Raw genomic sequence first — 21928 nt, 5'->3', positions numbered from 1 at the left:
GTGTGTGTTAATGGAAAGACCAGAGTAGGTGTGTATGTGCTTGATGACGGGGTAGTTGTGTGCTCATCTGTGTACAAGATGTCCCTTTCCTTTGTCGTATATAAAAGCAGGAAAATCAAAGTGCTGGAAGGTGTAGGGAGTGCGTGGCTCCACACGGATGCTTGTGTGACCTCCTGTTCAGAGGCCTCCTGTTTCCTAACTACTGTACATCAGGGAATCCAGGTCATACCAAAACACAGACAGTAATGTCTTTAAAGGAAGTCTGTCAGGGCACTATACTATGTTGTTGTTGTTGATGTTAAAATACATTTCCCCTTTTTTCTGCTCTCTGTCTGAAATCAGTGTGAAATAAGCAGTCTTATAATATAAAGTTGCATGCTCTGTAACACAAGTACAAACTACCACCATTCACAGCATGGAGGTTTAAAAGAATTATGATTAATGACCTTTTCACTACTAACTCTGACTAAACAGCTCTTTTTTTGATGGAGAAACTCTGAAACAGAGGTTTATAGAAATAACAACGATGATTTCTCATTGATGTTTGAAAATGTGCAGTTTGACATTTTAAAAAATGAAGGGAGTCCCCCGCCCTCCGATCAACGAGATAGGAGAAAAGAACAAGGATAGAACCTAAACAGGCTTTTAGTTAAATAACAATTGAAGCTGCTCCTGCTCTGAATGGATGCACACTCCCAGAGGCCCACCACATGTTTCAATGCATGATTTCACACACACACACACACACACACACACACACACACACACACACACACACACACACACACACACACACTTGTTTCTATTACATAGGAGGACCTTGTATTCATTCATTCTCTAGAAACGTACCCTGACTTTAACCATACCCCACTTTACGCTTCATGCAACCCTTATTCTAACCTAAACCAAACTTTAACACCAACTCTTTAGGGACACACCGTTTTTCCTGACATTGGGACGAGTCCCCACAATGTGACTGTGAGACTTATGTCCCCACGACGTGAGTTAAACCACAAGCTGTGCTCCACCAATAAATCCCAACACAGATAACATAAGCAACCGGCTTTGATTGGAACTAACTAATGATAATGGTCGGGTCATGGTTTGTAAGCTGGTTGGTCTTCCATAAATTGTTTGTAAGGTACTGGGCTTGATGGGTCACTATATTGTTCCAGTGGTTGTTTGCTGGTTAGGTAACGGTGTTGTTTAGACCCAACAAGCCATATCGTCCTTTAAGGTCAATCAGTGAGCTATGAACCATCTCGTGTCTTTAGTCACGGTCTCTGGTCCCTCAGATAACCTCCCACTCTGTCATGGTGGTCGACCCCTGTGTGTGTTTGTCAAAGCCAACAAGCCTCCACGCACTTCTCTTTCCCGCTCTTGTTTGAAGTCCGCGGGGGGTGGGGAGCTGCTGGGACACCCGCGGAAACACAGGCATCCCACCTCCATGCAGAATTTGGAGATAGTCTGCTGTTTAGAGGTAGTACGTCTGTGTGAGGTTGACAGTGGGGTAATGGGAAGCAATACATGAATACCAGAATACACACTGAATTTGCGTACAAGGGGGGTTAAGGGTGAGACAGATGCTAACAGCTGTCTTCAAAATTGTCATTTGGTACACACATCAAACCCAGTGATTAATGCACATAATATAAAGTGAAGACCAAGGACGCAGCTCTTTAAGTACTAAATGTGTGAAGACCGTAATTACATACATGTAAGTAAGTCCACTTAACTCTAAAGATGGTTTAAATCTGAGGACATTTATTGTGAAAGCCATTCCTCGTATGATTTCATTTAGACGGTGGAGCAGATTCTTGACTAGATAATTAGCAGACAAACTGTGCAGCTGGCTGCTGAGTTAGGGAGTTTTTGCAGCCAAGAGTCATGTGGGTAAATGTGAAAAACCACAAAGAGAGCGTGTGCCAGAGTTCACCTACAGTACATCAACCTCCACTCTTTCTTTTCTCCCTCTCTCTCTTTTGTCAGATTGAACAAACCTCATTGCACATCACTAGGACTAACGCTCAATACAAGCCAGTGCTGAACTCTGAATTTAGGGAGCCAATAATGTCTCTGGAGGCTGCAGATGCACTGTGTAGACACAACACAACAGGCTTACTAAATAAATCCACCTGTGTTCACGAGGTGGTAGGAAAGTCAGAGAGTTCATGGTGTCATAAAAAGGTTTTACCCTTCCTTCAAAAGTTTAGAGTTTTCTGCTTTGGTTCAGACTAAAATACCAAAGTAATTGGATTGATTGCTATCAAATTTGATGCAGACATCCATAGCGTTTAGAGGGAGAATCCTACCGACGTTGGTGATCCCCTGACTTTAGCTCTAGAGACACAATGAGCGTGTCATTTTTGGACAATAATGACTTTGCAATGCCTTGACAACTATTAGATTGGTTTCCATGAATGTGCCACAAAGGGATGAATTTCAATCACTTTGGTGATACCTTCACTTCCTCTAGTACGATCATAAGGTCAACATTTTAATTTGTCAAAATCTTTTGTTTATGACAAAATACCAGCAAAACGAATGGCATTCCCATCCGCCATCAGCATGTTAGCATGCTGACGTTAGCATTTAGCTCGAAGCATCGCTGTGCATAAGTACAACCTCGCAGAGCAGCTAGCATGACTATGGACTCTTAAAATAACTGAATGAGCTTCGTTCTAATTTGTCTGTTGCTCATCACGTGTTGATATTCATGGCCCAGTGAGTTCCTCTGAATAGCATGTTATACATTTCATGACAAAACATTTGGAAGCTAATTCGTGGATATAGAAGAGAAACTGGTGAAAATGGAATAAAAACACAAAACAAAGTAGATTTAAGCACATCAGCTTCTTATACCCATATGAAAATAGCATTAATTATTGCAAACATTTTGTTTTTTTTGTCATAATAAAACAGACAAAAACAGTAACAGTTGTAAGTTGGCATAAAGAATGTGTGGGTCATGTTTTCAATAACTTAAGATGTTTGGCCGATTATGGGTTATTGTACACAAATAGCATCAACAGCATGTTTCCACATTTTGTTACTAATGGAAATATAAAGGACACAAAAACAGTGTCTAAATTTGCAATGTTTAGCTTTTTGCTGTCCTTTTAAGTGACTCTTGATTTCCTTGTTTTGACCCTTCTCATTTCCTGTAGTTGAAATGTCAAAAACAATGTGTTGTAGATTAATAAAACAGTGGGGGCACGTAAAGAAACATGTGTAGGTAAGGGTTTCTTTTCCCTCCTCCCAGAGTTTAAAGGAATATGATTGTTTCAGTGGAAGAGAGACATGTCTTTATCAAAGAGAGAAAGAGAAAGAGACAAACTGATTAGTTCTTCTACATGAATATCGAGATACATGACAGCGGTGTAGGTGTGGGCCCAAGCCCTTACACACACAACACCACACTCTTAGTCATACAAAACAAACACTTTTTATACACATAGAAGTTAAACACTGCATGATCCTGGGAGGTTTGATCTTTTTTTAATCTTACTGTCTTAAATTTCTGTTTGAACCACCCAGCCATCATGAACCACATCTTGTTTGTAGTATGTTGTATAAAAAAAGTTAATCCAAAGAAAATGGCAGAGATAAATAAATAAGAAACATAGCGCGACGTCAAGTCACAGGTGCAACGCTATCACCTCGTATTCAGATAGCACCTTTTTCTTCACACCTGTGATGAGATTTTGAAATGCAACAATTTATGTTTTTGTTCTCTTATCACATCTGTGTAATTCCAGTGTTTGCAATGAGTTAAATATAATTAAATACGGTTAATGAGAGACCATTGCTGTTTTACGGAGCTAATAGATGATATCAGGCCTTGGTACGGTAGATCTACACAGCCTTATCTTCCCAACACTGAGCCCCTCACTGCTCATTTTAGTCAACATCACTCGTTGTTGCAGATGATTGTTTCTAAGATTATCTGATTAAAATAAAACAGAATCTTCAATGACACAAAAGAGTAATGTCCATTTTCATGTCCATTTTTCCATCAAATGTCCTTTGTCGTCCATCTGATTGTGGCAATCGAAAAAGTCTTTCAGCCACAGACTTTGTCATTTAAACCCCATATAGACTTGGTTCTGTCATTATCTAAGTGCAGTTTCTCTCTGTTGATATCAAAACAAGGTTTCAAGAAGAGTTTTGAAATTGCACTATTGTCCACAGTTCTACAGCGATGCCGTTTCAGTCCCCCACAGGTTCTGTGCTTGAACACAATTTGTAAGCGTTCATACCAGCAACTGTCGTTGTCGAGGCAAGCAAGTTTTCTTGACAAGGTCCACCTTTTATTTATATTCCATTTTCTTCTTACCCTCGTCTTACTCCACACAGGTGTAGTTACAGGTTCACCAGACAGTCATTAGTAGTGTTACGGAGTGAATAAGTACTTATATGAAGGGAGTCACTCTGCTTCACCTCTGGATCCACGAAATACTAAGTTCACTTGGTGTCCTGGGGGGGAAACATAGGAAGACGTACTTTAAACTTCATAATCAGAAAATAGAAATATTACACTCAGTCATTGCAATTTAAATGGTTCATAAATGATTTCAGTATGTTTTTCTTTATTATTTAAATATTCGGTAAACTCACTTGGCTTTATTTTAGCTTTACATTAGCATTGCTCTCATAGCTGCCTTGCTGATTCGTTTGCGATTCTTCCTCATCCTTTTCCTTGGACGGGCTGGGGGTCTGGGGCCTGCTGGAGCCGATGGCTGCCGTGTGGTAGTCGTAGATGTTGTCGCTGTTAAAATAGGATTTACATGTTATTAATATTACCAAAAATATATTGCTTTTTTTCTTGCTTGTTATTGTGAAAATACTTGTTTAAAATGTACAATGGAACAACCGAGAAAACAACACTTGTTTTTCTTTTAGCACATCATTTACTGACATGTATCTAAATGCTAGTATTCTTATTTGTGTTATTTCTATTAACCCAAAGTATTAAATAATGTGTCGTACCTGGATACTGTGTTGTTGTTTGCAGATGATGATGATGTTTACCATGCAGGCGATGTTGGCTATCCGTTTCCTTTTCTTTCTGCCTTTCCTCCTCTTCTCGTTTCATCTGCTGCTGTCTCAGTATCTCCTTCTCTTGGTCCAGCCTCTTGTGGAGAAGTAGAAGCTCTTTTCTCTCCTGCTCCAGTTTTTCCTCCTCAATCTGTAATATCCTCACCTCCTCAGGAGTGTCATTGTCTCTCCGTCTCGCCTGTTCTCGAGGCTCCGGATTTGGCTCTTTAGTCGCTCTTAACCTGCTCCCAACTCTCTCACTGGGCGCCTCAGTAGGACTGAACTTGGCTTCAGGATTCTGATCACCAGGGTGAGAAGATCCACTCGTGTGGCTCTTTGAAAGTTTGGATTTGTCGTCTTGCCATAATGGACTGTGTGTTTGCGTGCCTTCGTCCCTGCTACCGTTTCCCTCGTTAACCTTCCCTTCAGTGCTGAGGAGCAGCAACCCCTCCCCACCTTCTACCAACTCGTTCTTTACCTCCACGCCAACATTATCCACTGAGGAAACAGTCTTGTTGCCATCTGAGATCCTTCCATTTTTCTTCTCCACATCCTCCAGATTTTCAGTTTGGTCTTTAGTCCCAAGGAGCCTGGTGGCATTATGCGCCCAATGTGGAGCAAAAAGAACAGCCTCTCCGGTGCGAGATGTGTCTTTCCCAGCCAGGCTGTACCCTTCTTCGGGCTGAGTGAAGGTGTCTCCTCTGGGGATCCAGTGCTGCTCCAGGAGGTCCTCCAGGTTGGCCCTCTGGTTCTGCTTCAGATCATCCCACTGATGGAGTTCATCCTTGGAGTGCACCTTGACCTTTCACAATAAAACAAAACAATATACAATTCAGCTAAATCTCAGTTCAGTTCATTAATCCTACACATTCAGTGTATCAGTCACACAAAGAGTAGATAGAAAATATAAAGTATGTGTTCTAGACATTTTTATGATTTTTCAATATAGTTATTATCTAATGGTAAAATATAAATCAAATATATACATTAAAATCAACCCTTTGGATTATTACTACATTAAACAACAATAAAGCCATGCAAACCATATAAACTAAGCTCTTCTGGTATGTGTTGGACATGTGTTGGATATCTACATTTACATATGCACAAATATTACTTCTAAAGCATTCACCCAGCAGCAGATTAGCAATGCAAAATAGCATTCATAATTTACCTGTCCGTGTCCTTGGCTGAGTGTGTGGTTTCGATGCTGGTGGTTGTGCTGTCTGCGCGATGATTTTTTCTTGGGCACAGGAGGCCGTGGAGCCGGCTGACATCGGCACTCCACATGATCGACAACTGACACCACAGCTTTAGCGTAAGTGGGTCTTTTGTTGATGTACTCGATCTTCGTTACCTGCAGAGGTTGGCAACAGTGGATAATTCTGAGTACAACACAAACATAGTTCAGCCTTACATGTGTGTGTGTTTTAGACTTTTGTGTGCTGTATGTTTCTATGCGTTTCTGGTTATTTACCTGCAAGTATCTGGTGTGCGTGACGACAGGGACGCACTGCAGGCTATTGGTGTTGCAGCAACCAGAGCAGCGCTGCACCTCGACGCATGGCGGCCATAACAGGAAGTTAGCGTTGCTGCGGTCTAACATCGCCCTGGTGACCTCAACCACCTCTGTACGAACTTTGCATAGAGCCTGCTGAGCTGGCTGGGCATCTGCGGGACGAGATATGGACTGAGTTTGAGCATGGAGGGATTAAGAAACAATGGGCTCCTGAGCACAGAGACAAAATCATTTTGCATCTGTTTAATGTATTTTGCTTCTCTTTATGGCAATTCTGCATCTCTTTGTGGCCGTTTTCCGTCTCGATGTGGTCATTTTGTGTCTTTATGTGGTCACTAATGTGTCTCTTCATAGTTGTTTTGCTGGTCTTTTGGTCATCTTGCATCTCTTTGTCATCGCTCTGTGTGTCTTTGTGGTTATTTGGCGTCTCTTTCTGTGACATTTTGCAGGCAAAACTCAGGGGGCCCCTGACCCCTTGGCCCCTGGGCCTCTGCCCCGTAGGCCTGTTCAGTAATCCATCCATGAGTGTGAGTATGACTGTTTGAACTTGTGTTAGCATTATTATTCGCTGTTGTTAAAATTTTCATTTTAATCTATTTGACTATTAAGACAACTAAACACTGACTTTAGCAAACCCCCTCCCTGTATGTGAGTGTGTTGAACCAATAAGTAAAACATCTACATGCACATGGGACTCCTTATGATTTGCTCCAGAAATCTAAACCCTCCCAAGTTGCTAGGAGCTGAGCTTGTGGCAAATATGAGCAGCCTAATTACTTTTAATCCCTTTGTGCGGACTCATTCGTCCGTAGTGACTCACCTAGCTTGTTTGAATGTGTATTTATGGGATGACTGATTTCTAGCTGTTGTTGAACAGAATAAAAGCAGGTGAAAATGAAACTCATGCATTTCAAATGAGTAGATATGTCACAGCTTCTTCTAATCAGACTTATTGTTAATATTGCATTGTGTTGGTCAGTTACGGAGAAACATAAGGGAATTTCATTCCACAAAGGTTCACTGTTCAACGAGACTGTTCTGTTTGAACATAGAAGGCCACATAAAGAAGATATTTGGCATAGTTTACACGATGATTAATGTAAGGCCATTAGTATCTCCTCGTGCTAGAGGGAATCTAACAAAGTCACCCAGACTGTTGTAAATTGGGGTCGAGTAATTCAGACATCTGCTTTATTATGATAGCGGAAAAAAAAAAAGGTTAATGCGAGGAATTTTACCGTGTCACTAAAGCCATACTTGTCACATTAATCAACTCACAGGAAGGCAGACTGAAAACACCCGCAGCCCTCCACTAATGAGGATGGAGTACTTTTACATTCATGAGGAAAATCAGGAATCCTCCGTGTCAGCACTACAACCTTCTATTAACCCATTAATAGATATGAATACACACAGATGTATCCTCACAAAGTGTCAGCCGTACCATGAGAATAATCATTTTTGAGAGCCGAAGAAGAGCAATAGCAGTGATGTCTCCATCTTATGTGATGTACAAAAAATTGACACCTTGATCACAACCAGAAACCAGTTTTTCAAATGACACTGTGGGGGAATAGAAAGGAAGGAGCGGGGGGGGGTTAGCTCACCGAGGCTCCTTGGTAGTCTATGAACTCCATTGGCTGCAGAAGTCCCGTCCTCCTCATCTGAGACAGAACAATAAACAAACACAGCATTTGACTTACGTAAACACGGCAACTGATTTATGAATGGTCCGTTTTTGCCATGTGGTGTATGTTGTATTCTAAGGCCCTCTAGCGCCCTCTGCATGTACAGAGAGGAAACAGTCTTTGCATGTGGACAGGGGAGGGAGAGACAAAGAGGGTGTGGGGGTAGCTAATGTGTGTGTGCTGTAGATCATGCACATGCAGAGAGAGAGAGAGAGAGAGAGAGAGAGAGAGAGAGAGAGACCTAAGTCATTGTTGCCATTGTTGTTATAATTCTTACTCTGTTTATTTCCATCTGTGTTGCTAAGATCATGTATCCTCTCTGCTCCTTGTTATAACTCCATTTGTTTGTCCGAGTTGGTTTTATCAATCGTGATGTTTACTTATCACAATCAGGGTAGAAATGTAGCCCCTTATTATGTTAGTTTTCAGTTAATCACTGCTTTGCATGTATTATTTAGTGAACTCTTGATTAAGTTTTTATCATCGCAAGCTACAAATGACAAAGTCTGCATTTATGAGAAAACATCGTTACATAAGTGAGTATTTTGATTTTTGTTGTCTGTGCATCATTCATCATCACTATTCATGTGTTGTATATCTAGAGTGCCGCCTTTGCTTGATTTCAAAGCATTTTGCACTTTATTTTGAAAGGATACTCGTAAGCACAAAGGCTGCGCAATGCTCTCATGCACTCATACAGAAACATATCATTTTATGTAATAATACATAATGATAACTCACTATGCACTGCATGTGTTTCTCATGAAATTGTTGCCTACATATCTGATACTTTCTGCCTTAGTGTCTTTGCATTCTAAACAATGTTGCCCAACATTGTACTTGTACAATACAGACAATTAAGAATCCCACCAGTGTTATTAAGTTTAAAATAAGATGTGAACAGAATGTAACAGTGTTAGGATCCATAATAACAGCCCCAAAATCTGAGTCTGATTTGAGTGTATTATCAACAGTGATATCGGAATGCGCTGGTCTTTACCTACGGAGTCAGTGAGCAGCAGCAGCTGAAGGTCCTCTATGGAGGAGATGGGGCTGTTTCTAACCAGCTCCACCAGGGCTGCAGGCAGAGGCTCCCCCTGAAACACACAAGTATTTACAAATTCACATTAGAGAACATAAAAACAAGATACTCTGGACTGTTTTAGAACATGACTATGGGAAAAGACACGAAAACATTTGGACATTCTTTCCAGCGTGACTATAAGAATAGCTACTTTCCCACCCTGTATTCATCCTGCATTAGACATTACAGAGTTTCCCAAACAATTCTCTCTGAGGAAATGGAGTAACACTGCAGCACGTCTGCAACAATCCACTTCACAAAGTGTTTCAGTATGTGTGTGTATCTGCTTGACTGAGGCACAATAGGTCTCAAATTGACAGGTCTTTAAATACAAAGACTAATATAGATTTAGTTTTTAATGCTCTCTGGGGCAGTGGGGTTTGTTTACATCAGTGAATTCTGACTGTTTGAGGGAAACAAACAAATGCTTTTTCTTTTACTCTTCAAATCTTAAATGTCCAAAATGACCGATTGGGCCTTTAAACATTGTCCTCGCTGACTTGTTCTTTTTATAGAAAACTCTGTGCAGCGGATGTCTCTTTAATGTGTTGTTAATAGTTTTTGGAAGACAATAGGGTTTTATAGCATGAAGGATGTAAAAAATATCAGGTTTCTGCTCCACAGGAATTCATTTCTGGTTTAGTTTTTCTTTGATGATAATAACAAAAGGATAAGATAACACTAGCCTTATATGTAAGCATCATGCATTTGATTACATATTTCCATACCACCACACCAGAAACCAAGCAACAGCTCTACATTGTGATTCTATGGACTGACTGTGGGTTTAACCCCCCCGGTCATTACTGGGCAAGAGAGCTGAGAGGGTGAGGGGGTATTAACCAAAGCAGACACACAATGGTCACTAAGAGCAGGGTGAATGACTATTGGCGTTGTGTCTTCTCATCTGCTAACATTTAGGGGTCAAAGGAGCCAGGAAGGAGTCAGGAAATGGGGGAAGGAGTGATATGGAGAGGAGGAGAGAAGGGAGGTGCATCTGAAAAAAAGAGGGATAATAGATGAATAAAAGACGGGTTAACGTGGACAAGGATCAGACATGGGTCGGGACACTTCCTCACATTGGTTTGAATGCTGCGGACGTGCTTCATTTGCTTCGTCATCACACGGTGAGATGGAAGCAGTGACGATGATCTCAAGGGAGCAAAACGTGGTTAAAATACAGTTTGATGTTATAGTGCAAGTCTAGTCCAGTAAACTATGTGCGCACTGCCATTCAGGTTCTGGAGAGTATAATGAATCCCTATGGAGACGCAGGTCTTAGCTAAAGGAAGCAGCCATCCATGCATGGACATGTATTCCCATCCTGTCCGTACTATACGCCATTGACTGTCCCCCATTGTTGGTTGGCTTTTCACAGTGAAATCATACAGCGGGGGGGGGGGGGGGAAATGCCTGCTGTATTACACTTGCATCTCTGCTGCAGATCTGTCGATGCCCCTAAGGAGCCATAATGATGATGATTTCTTCCCTTTGCCAAACGTAGCGAACCCGCCTGCTTGGCTAATTGTGTGTGATGTTAATTATAGGATGTGTGCCTTTGTTAACAGTGGTGCCTGCTGTCATGACGATTTGTGTCTGAGCAGGAAATACTAAATAAACACTTTGGTTCCAATAAACAGAACAGATGTAAACAGATTGAAAAACCACAGACGATAATGTTCCAACGTGCAACTATGGGATGAGGATTATGATACGTTCAATATAGCAAGATAATAAAAACGCTGCTTGTAGGGGAATTTCATATGACCTGTAGTTCAGTATGAGTATGAGTATGAAGGGATGATATCAGTGAGCAACACCAGAACTCTATTCATTATGAAGGAGACAGCTATCAGACAAGTGTTGGCCTACTGTCAATCTAACACAGAAGACGTTCAGCAGTACCACTTCTTAGAAACTAAGAATGTGACGATATGCGATAAAAAACACTCAAGATATTTAAGATGTTTGTTTATTTCTTAGATCGTATAAGGTTAAGTCATTCCTGTTTGTTTAGTGCCCTTTCAAGAGCTTGATAACCATAATGAACCATAATGCTCCTCTTTTATTGTCATGAGAATTCCGGTTGTCCTGTATACGTTTTGCAATTTGACATGGTTCAGAAAACTAATTTTCGACATAACCCGGCAACGCATCACCTGAAATCAAACTCCCATCCCCTGAAGGTCTCTTGGACAAATTGAGGGATGCCAGGTACAGGCAGCAGCTGCAGTGGCCAGGGGAGGAGAGGGAACGTCTAATCCTACATAATTAGGGGGTCGAGATTGCTGCCGGCGCAGCGGCGGCACATGTGTGAGGTTTCACATGTCGTCACTGAAACGGCGCCTGCACGTGCACAATACTGGAATGTGTGTATAAACGTGACTTTAATTAATTCCTTTGTCAGCATTTAAATCTGAGTTGAAAAGGCGCCGGATGCAATTAAAGATAATGACGATTTTGTGTTAGCTAAGAGTAAATGTCTGGATTCCTCTCTGGTGGTCCACAGTTGAATGAATATGCACTTCATACATAGGCACACTTTTAAATTATCACTCACTCTCAAGACTCTCACGATGATGCTCTTTTTTATGTGATTGAACTTTGCATACAGACTCCATCATTTCACAGCTGCCATACCATAACTTTAAAATTAGACACGGGGAATTCCTGGCTGTATACCTCAAAGCCGTTGTAACTTTCTCCCTCTAAAACATATGTCCTGTCACATTTGACTTCTCTTTTACATGTGGTGCCTTCACAGGCCATAAAATGAAAAGACGGGTTGATGACAGGAATTTAAAGTCATCCATCATAGTTGTGTTTCACCCTTAACCTACCTTTGTATGCGAAGTAGTCAGGGTGATGGTAGATTACATGCAAACACCAAATTGTATAGGTTAAGTGAATGAAAGGAGGAATGAAAGCACTTAAGATGCCAGTTCACATTCTGCAGGAAGACCTACTTGTATTTTCTCTTCTTTTATATTGTTTTTACTTTCATTGAAAGCTAATCGTTTCCAACAATTGCAGAAGTTACTCAGCCCTGGGTGCAATATCCAAAACCAAACCCCTCCTTCTGTCTGGATTGAAAGAAAGGCAAACTCAGTTGGGCCCTCTTGTTTGACTTGTTTAAATATCCACTTCCCATGACTGACTTGTTAACTGTGTGTGTTTTGACCCCATTTAGTTTTACAAGTGGCTGACACTGGTGTTTCAGTGGTCGAGATGAATTTCCTGGCTCACAAACACAGATGGAATCTGAACGGAGGCAGAAATACATATTATATCTGATTCAATGTGCATCTCAACCTTCTTCTATAGCTATTCATTTGGGCAAAGATGTTTTTTTGAACTACCATAATGTCAGTTAAGCCTCACTTGACCTCGACAGGACCCTCGCTTAAGTTTTGTCTTCCTGCTTGACCTCAGCAGACGGTCAGACGTTGCCCATTTATCCTTATGTCACTATTGCCTGTTCCTTCTTGAAGAAAATACTACACAGCAGATTTTTATTAGAACTGAGCAGCAGTGCAGAAGTAAATTACTGGCAGTGGAAAACAACACTGAGTATAATTGTCAGCTGAAAACGTGATGGGGTTCTGCATTTGTTTCGATGTGTTTATACATGACAAATATTTCACACCTCAACACTTGATTTTGCCTCCAAATATATTCCGCTGTGGGTGTGAAAGTCAGAGAGAGAGAAGAAATGTGTCACTGCAACCGTGTTCACTCCTGGTTGTCTAACTAACATCTGGCCTCTACAGCAGCGTGTCACAGTGTGATGCTGCTCACTGACTAATTTATGGACTCAACATCTGGAACAGCAGCCATGAATGCATCCCTTCACCATGTGGGGCATCCAGCTGTAAAAGAGCCTTCTCGTGGCTAACGAGGCTCCTCACCCACAGGAGGACGACCTCTGCGTGAGTGGGCCCTGGGCATCCATTCATAGAGCCATAATAGGAGGAATAACAGTTATTTACCCCTCGAAAGAAGCAATAAGGGAAAGCCTGTATTTTATAATAAGACCAGACTGGAGCAGGTGCACTAACTCCAAAGTTTAAAAAAAGAAACTCCTGGATTTGGTTGTAATGTTGGTCTGTGTCTTGTGTTTATGAGGAAAAACACTGCTTGACATATTTTACTCAAATTTAGCTCCAAAGGATAATGAAATAGCCAACATTAGAATTATATGACATAAAATGTAAATCAACAAGCATATACAGTCAATTTTGAAATAATTCTTGTGAATAGTTGCAACACTCTCACATAAGTTAGGGGTTTTAACAGTAGGCCATATAGGTCGTTATTTGCCAGCATGCTTTTATGGCTCGTGTAACAATTTCCAATAAAACTCACATGGTGCTTCACGTTATAATAATAATTGGTATAGTATGATAGAAGAACTTGAACACTAATAGCATCTCCAAAAGTCCGTCAAACTGTGAAAAGCTGCAGACTCACCTCGGCTACGCCAAACCGCAGACACGCCGCCAGCAACGCGAGCAGCAGCTGTACCCACGAGCTCATCTTGCTGCCCAGCCTCGAGCCTCTTCGACGGACCGGGCATTTATGGAAGCGCGAGAGTCCCTCTCTCCTCAGCACTGCGCGCGGGGGGACAGCGGCTCGCACTGCGGAACTGCGCGCGCGTAGACGGTCTGTCTCCACTGTTTGTTTCTCCGGTAGAGGTATCCGAGGAGGAGGGAGAAGAAAGCGCTCGTGCTCGGTCAGCGGCACGCACCTTTAAAAAAAGGGATCTCCAATGGGCTGGATGAATGATAAACCTCCACGTTTTAATTCAGGCGCTTTGTCTTCAACGTGATGTCCAGTCTTCTCTTTTTTAGTCCACCTTGAGCACAAGTGCGCGTTTTACGGCTAAAAGCGCAAGAGGTTACCAAAAGACCTCATGACATTTCCGAGTCACAAACAAAACTATCCAGGACACTCAGAAAGTGAGGAAAGTTTAAATTACTCCAAAAATGTCCAGCTTTCTGTAAAATACAATATATCCAATTGACTTCTCTTGTCAAGGGTCTCTTTAACCGTGACGTGTTAAAAAAAAAAACTCACACGCTAAAAGTCTGAAATAACGTCGCAGGTCAGCTCGCTGGTTTGCGGTCCTCTTCTTCCAAGGAGTCTTATCACTAAGCAAAGCCCCGTGTGGCTCGGTGCCCGTCAGCCCTGGACCTGCCTGATTACGCAGTGGTGGTGGTGAGGGGAAGAGCACATTTCCAAGAGTCTCTCTCCCGCCCCCTGCCTGAAGAATGGGTGATAATCTGCGCACAAAGAAGCGACATCAGTCCACAAACGTCCGCCTCGCAGCTGCCCCTCTGAGCAACGTTTCCTCTGTCGTGAATCAGTTATGCAGATCCAACGGACCAGGTTCGTCTGTTGATCTGAATTCTGTTTCTGCCACATGATCTGGTTTGAAATGTTAGCATTATTAACTCTGAGGGTGTAAAAATATCAACTGTCAGAGCATTTGAGCAGTGGATAAAGTAATACTGCAGTAGTCTTTTCAGCCATTGTATGAGGTACAATAGATATAGTTTGAGGTAGTGAACTTGAATATGTTCCACTTAATGTTACTTTATGTACTCCACTATAGCTAGGTACATTTCAATCTAGCCACAACACCAATTTGACAAACTAAAATTGTTACATGTTAATTAACATGTATTAGTAATCCAATAATATGTGATAATTTAACACTCAGTCATGTGTCTGCAGACCAGCTACTTTATTTATACTATCTTAAGCACATTTATGTAGTTTTACTTCAGTAAGATTTTGAGTGCAGCACTTTTAAAGGAATACTTTCCCCATTGTGCTACTATTACTCATGCTGAAGTAAAGGATCTAAATACTTCCTCCACAGTTTATGAGTGCACAAACCCCATGTTGTAATTTATTCTAGAGTTTATAACAGATGACACATTGACAAATGATTAAAAACAACAATGGGTAAATGTTAACTTCAAATAACTGTCGAGAAACAATCTTCCATGTCCAATTTTCTCATTTATGAACAGTGAGACACTTTGCCATGTCGACCCTTTAGTGTTTATGTGACTTTTCACTTCAAAGTTAAAGATGTATGAGCCACTGTTTTAACTCATGAATGACTTTATACAAAATATGCTTAAAGCAGAGTCCTCACTTATGAATAACCCATGACCCTAAATTCAGCCTATTGCATAACGGACCTTTATGCAGCTACTATTGCTGGAGAGGTCACGGGGATAGTTGCCATGCCAACTGACTCCTCTTGTTACCTCAGCATCACGGCGAGCTGGGCTATCGGGAAACAAAAGGTGTTTCTAAATATCACAGGGGTTATTCTCAGAGTCCTGACCTTTGACGGTCACCCGTGTTTAGGGAACATTTTTAAACAATGCCCGACGGTGACACTGCACGTTTAAACTCAGCCGACTCAGGCCCCAAAAATAGTATATCAGCCTGCCAACCTCGTGGACGTGAAATGATACAGGACGGGGGGGTAAAGAGCAAGAACGTTTTTTATCATCAGACACAAACATTTGAAAAGGTGAAGCGCAGTATAGAACAAAACTGCTCAATAAATTCATGCATGGTTTCTGACTGAAGGCATTCGAGACGGATCCTCAGACACCACTGTGCTGTAGCTACGAACAATGTCCCAACGGTCAGTGAAAAGTCTTTTCTTCCAGTTCAATCATGGCCCGGTGAATAATAGGATGTCATTGTTTTTCTAACAAGAGTGGATGGAGGAAACAGCATGAGCTATGGAGCTATATTTACACTCCGTTTCATATTTGCACATTTGGCCAAGGCCGCTGGCAGTATGGGGTAACAATTGTGACTTAGGATGCCGGTGTAATGCAGCGCTGAGGAAACGCTGGTGATGTGAAGTGAAACGGTCAAATTGTACAACAAATCTTTTTGTATATGTAGATGTAAAATATAGCTTATTTTGCCTTTCGCTCTCAGTCTAAAGTACCAAAGATATTTCCAATTTTTGAAACTCAAAATACTTTTTAAAACATTTACTCTCTTTTACTAATCTACTTTTTTTTTACTAATGGAAGTCTGTAGACATGATCTTGGTGAGTGAAATATGGGCGTGATATTATAATGTATACCAGGGGCTGAGTTTAACTTCTGAAAAAGACAGCTACAACTAAGGAGTTTTGTTAATATTCTTCCTCTTACCGATGCTATCAGTGTTGCCAGTTTTACGACCCTGTACGCCTCAAAACGTATATTATATTATGCCACCACATGAGTGTGTGGTGTGGTTGGGTTTCTAAGGAGATACGAGGAGGAAGAGGAGGACGAGGAGGAAGTGGAGGAGGAGCAGGTTCTTGACTAGAGGTAGGGATTTTCCAACCAGTAGCGTCATTCGTCTCATAGGCACACACTCACACACACAAACGCTCACACCTGCGACTGTAACATCTCACCACAACCGCAAAGAGAGAAGGCCATCCATCATGTTCTACAGAGGCGACAACTTAACAAGAAACATTCTTAGAAATACTGTACATGCACCAGTACTTTAAGGCTCAGTAGTGTGTGTGAACACATGTATCTTAGGAAAGTAACATTCTTATGCATGCATGCAAATACACTCTTGTATGTGCACACACATGCACCCAAATGCACACACCAAATACGCACAGACTCATTGAAATTGCACATGAAAAGCATTCACATATGTTAAAGCACTGTTGTGTGGAACACATCACACTCCCTCAAATGTTGGCTCACACGCACGCACACACACACGCGCGCGTGCGCTCACTGTCCCGAGCTGACAACCAATTTCAGGAGGACAGAGGGCTCTCTATGCCTAACAATTGAGTGAGAAATGACAGTACTCGCTGAAATATTTAAGAGCTTTTCAGAAGATCCGGAGAGGGTCACAGCACCCTGAACTAATCTCCTGTTGAACAAAGATGCCGTTTGATTTCATGCGTTTTTTCCGTCGTTGGCACAGAAGCTTCAGCGGTTTATTTGACGCAGTAATCGCATAGTTGGGCGCTCTCCCCCACGGTCGGCTTCTCTGGAGGAAAAACATGAATGTACTGTATTCGTGTTGCACAAAAGCGCCATGGGTTTTTGTGCAACATGTGGGTGCAGGGGTGCACTTCTGGCTGCTGTCACACGCATCAGAGTTGAGAGGGGAGACAATTGACCCTCGATTAGTCGCGGGGATAGACTCTCTCTGGCGCGTGTGTCCCAGAGATAACAGAGGATCATGTAGACCAAATGGACTTATGGGAAGTCATTAGCTGGCCCCTCGAGCCTCAAGTATGACCGCTCACCCCGACTCTCAGGTTTCCCCAATCCCAGGGGGAGGAATGTGACTGAATCAGATCAAAAGACGAAACAGGGGTAGATTCAGGTTCAAGAAAGACCCGTGGCTGATTTATTCACATTCAGCAACAGCATACGCACACATAAAAAAAAATACATACTCTCTGAACAGTCAGATCCGAGTAATAATCCGTCTTAGATGAGGGACTTTTATAGTGATCGACCGTTGATCAGTTTGCCAGAGTTAAAGCAGCTGAAGGCCTTCGTGTCTCAGCAGGGATCTGTCACCAGCATCTAACGAATGGGTCTGAATGAGAGGGACTGACAGTGAGGAATTGTTGGAATGCACTCTGCTGAGACGAGGACGGAGAGAGAGGACGGCGTGGAGAAAAGAAAGACAGACATGCTGAGGAAAGACAAAAACACACAGCAAATCTATGTGAAAAAATATATATTGGGGTGCATGTCTGAGGGCGGAACACACAGATTAGTCGGTTTGTCTCAGAGTCCTTCTGGACGAGTGCTAACAGCAGTCCCTCGGATGTTTGTAGCCCTGCTGTTGCAACCGAGGCTGATTTACAGCCGTGTAAGTCTCCCAGCTGATATGGACTCGATCAGGCTGCATCCTCTACCAGTCTGTACTCTTCATGCATTGACCCCACATAACTGTACCATCATGTTTTAAGTGTTTTAAACGGGATACCTAACCTTCAGTAACTCATTCGTACACAAGCATATGCAACACTGACTTTTTAATGAAAACTGAGCCGAAATAGCATTTGTCAGGACATGTTTTTCTGGCTGGATTGATCAAAGAAAATAGCCAAAGCTTGTCCTGGAATGCGTGTTACATAAGTCTAAAGGCTGCAAAGCAAAAAAATGGCTTGGGGAGATTTTTTTTAAATATATATACATTTCTGATGTATTTCTCCAATGGCATGTTTATGGGCGAGGATTCTGATTCTAATTTTCTCAATGTAACCGACTAATTCTTTATGCTTTCTTCAAGCTTTGCCAAAATTGGGAGTATGTCGTCAACTCTCTTCTAAATTAGGTTTTATTTCTGTTGGATGAGCATACTGCTGACACTAACAGATAACAGTGAGGATGGACCACACCAGGCTGCAGAGCATAAACACCTCCATGAGGAATGCCTGGTTTTGTTCAGCTCCAAGAGGCTGTATACAACAGCATTCCTCTGCCAGCCTCCCCTCCCTGTCCTGGTTCACAGGGGACTTCCCTGCTCTCTACTGCACAGAAACTACTCTAATGAATTCCATGTAGGCCTACCGTTATAATAATAATAATAATATCTGTGTCAGAAATAAACGGCATGCACAGGTTCCTAATGATTTACCTCTGTCTGACCTATCCTCTGCCATTCATGAGTCTGATCCTTTATTCTCAAACATACTGTACTTGTCAATCATAAGCCACATCTATCAGCACTGAGCCCACTTATTGGCTAGTCCCTCTATTCCAAAGGCCCCATTGCAGTAATAGATTAAAAATGCACGTATCAGCGCAAACCTAACAAGCGAAAGGATGTTTGCAAAACGCATCAAAGTGTCTCTCAAATCAAATTAGATAGATTTTATGATAAGCTTCATCCACTTATTTACATATTCATCATCTTTGTTTTTAGCCAAGCTAGTGTCTCCACCACTTCAGTCCAGACTGAAATATCTCAACAACTATTGAATTGAACCTCTAAATTTCATACAAAACTTGGGCGATCCCACAACTTTTCATCTAGCTCATATGGCAAAATGTAAACATACAAACTTGCTAAACAAAGATGGTGACCACGTTAAACATAATGCTGCTAAAGCTCTGCTGGACCGGTTTAACCAAAAGGGCCCAAGACCTCTGAAGGGCCGAGCACACAAGCTAAATATCCGGGTCACTTAACATATCCGCAGGTGCCGCTTGTAGCCTACTCACACGGTCCGACTGACTTCATGTTTGCACCCCATGAGAAGCAACAGAAGGCTGGTAAACCAGAAAAAAAGAAGAAAAAAATGTATATATACATAAATATACCTGAAATACATTGACCACTACAAATTGAGTGTGTACTTGTGTGTTGATGGTAATATTCAGTTGCTGGATTTTTGGGGGAAAAACATAAATATGGTGTATTCTGTATTACATAGCTATTCACTGGCTTCACAACAACCTTGAGAGCAAAGTGAGTGGAAAGGCGAATGTGGGACAGTCAAGCGTGTGAGGGAGTAAAGGGGGATGACATGTCAGACAGACAAAAAGGCGGCTGAGATTCACCTCGTAAGAAAAATAGATAGGGAAACAGAATAAGAGAGGGAGGAGGGGGAGACAGGGTTACAGGTGTATTTGTAACGGTCAATCTAAAAATGCCTCCATGAACTTCATTTCTCTCCGGGGCCTTTTTTCTGCTAAGTTGCTGAGCCTCCTCCCAGTCATTCCTGTTTACAAGGCTGCTTCCTGATGACGTTGTGCTGAGTGTGTCATGGTCCGTCATCTGGTATTCCTCTCAGAGAGCGGCACAGTGTGCTGTGTGTATGTTTATTGATTGATCCTGTCCTATATTGATCCTGAGCTTTTTACATTTCATAAAGACTTATAGACTATAGACTCTTTCCTTCCTCTGATTGAGGATTCCTAATGTCAACCCTTTGGTGACATGATAGCTTTTCTAAACCTGTGGGCCTCAGCCGTGCTGTTTGTAGGTTACACATCCTGGAACAGAGGACATGACATTGTTCTCTGACTTCATGAAATGACAAATTTTAAATTGTTGATCTAGCTGTCATAACCTGACCCCTGGGGCCAAAACAAAAATGGGAAGTGGACGTGGAAATGCCAGCAAATTTGAAGTGTCTATTTTGATAAAGGAAATTGACCAAAAAAAAGTGTATAGGTTGCAATAGGAGTGAAGAAGTGCTTTGGCACGTGTTGAATACAGATTATGTGAGGTGTGGGTGTGGAGGATTTGTTTAAAGTCACCCTCAATGCAGTAACGAAAGTAAAGTAACGACTAGAGCAGCTCACTGAATAATTAGTAAAGTAAAGTAATCACTTTTTCGGGGAAGATGAAATTCAATTAGAATTTGTATCGCACCATATAATACAGAAGCCGTTCAGAGTGCTTCACATAAAAACAGCAAAAATGCAAAAAAAATGTGCATGTTAACAGAGATATCCATCCATATATAAATACACGTACAAATATATAAACATGCTCAGGTACAAACAAGCTTACTGTAAAAAATACGGTGTGTTCATTTAAGAAAATGCTTGAGTGAAAAGGAAGGTCTTTAGTGAGTAATTGATCACATTTATTAAATAACTTGCCGGACACTGTTTATTGGATTAAATGTGTTAAATTGTGCTGTTGTTGCTGTTTTTGTATCTATTGTTATCACATCTGCATGGCTGTCTGAAATGTCTGCTGTCATATGGTCCTTCACTTGTATTGCTTGCTTTATATTTTTTTAGGCCAAAAAAAACGTGAAGTTTGATGGATGTTCGTGTATTGAATTTGTCTTAATTTTATCAGTAGACATAATTCTATCGTTACACAGTAGACATACTGACACTGCTATTACCTTTTTTATAGGCATAAAAACGTATTGTTGGTCAGAGGGGTAACTTTCTTTTTCTCTATTTAAGTACCTGCTTTAACAGTCTACAAACCTACTTAGTAACTATTAACCAATAAGAACCTTAGTGGGCCATATGCATCTGTGTTGAGTCTCTTAAATGGAAAATAAAGAGTCCAAAGATCCACTGAAAAAGACATGAAATTAAAAAAGGAGGCGGCAGGTAATTAATGTGACACGCCCACGCTTGACACCTTTGTAATTTGGCAGCGCTGCTCTTTGTTGCTTTGCCAAGCAGCTGCTTCACCGAAAGTTGAAAATCCTCCGCACAGATTCTTTGACGGCTTTTATACGGTGAGCGTGTGCACACCTGCATTCACAGCCACATGCATAATGTGCTGCACAGACGTGCATGTACGCATTTAAACTGGATGCACACGCACACCTAGCCATCACTGCAGTCCACACACGCTGCAAAGTCTCTGTCCTTCTACGGTAGCTCACACATACTCAGCAGCACGTTTTCATACTTTGGTTGAGCCGAGGACCCTGTAATCAAAGCAAACAATCAGACAGGTCCAAACAGCACAGGAGTGGTGCACCAAACTGCATCCGAAAATGCCTTAAATATCTCTGCTGTACCTGCTTATTAAATTATGAAGGTAATTACTTATCCAATGGATTTGGCGAGGGGAGAAGGAAAATAGCGAGCAAT

The 21928-nt window shown here is 41.6% G+C and overlaps 1 protein-coding gene across 2 annotated transcripts; it reads right to left on the bottom strand.

Annotated features, from left to right (window-relative positions):
• Window positions 1-1099: 1099 nt before the first annotated feature.
• Window positions 1100-14550, bottom strand: LOC116394722 (uncharacterized). Of its 2 annotated transcripts, none has more exons than XM_031867992.1 (8): window positions 13799-14550; window positions 9245-9341; window positions 8164-8220; window positions 6515-6708; window positions 6212-6394; window positions 4990-5839; window positions 4618-4768; window positions 1100-4476 (listed from the first exon to the last, which is right to left on the bottom strand). In XM_031867992.1, exons 1-7 carry the CDS (start codon window positions 13862-13864, stop codon window positions 4635-4637), a joined length of 1581 nt encoding a protein of 526 aa, XP_031723852.1. In that variant the 5' UTR covers window positions 13865-14550; the 3' UTR covers window positions 1100-4476; window positions 4618-4634. The 2 variants fall into 2 exon arrangements, with proteins under 2 accessions (XP_031723852.1, XP_031723853.1); XM_031867993.1 differs by having other exon boundaries at window positions 5032-5839.
• Between the last annotated feature and the right edge of the window lie 7378 nt (window positions 14551-21928).

Source organism: Anarrhichthys ocellatus, unplaced genomic scaffold, assembly GCF_004355925.1.
Source record: "Anarrhichthys ocellatus isolate YVR2014 unplaced genomic scaffold, GSC_Weel_1.0 scaffold40, whole genome shotgun sequence".
Classification (NCBI taxonomy): Eukaryota; Metazoa; Chordata; class Actinopteri; order Perciformes; family Anarhichadidae; genus Anarrhichthys; species Anarrhichthys ocellatus.
The sequence above is the reverse complement of the archived record's forward strand: the minus strand, read 5'-3'. Positions and strand labels throughout refer to the sequence as shown.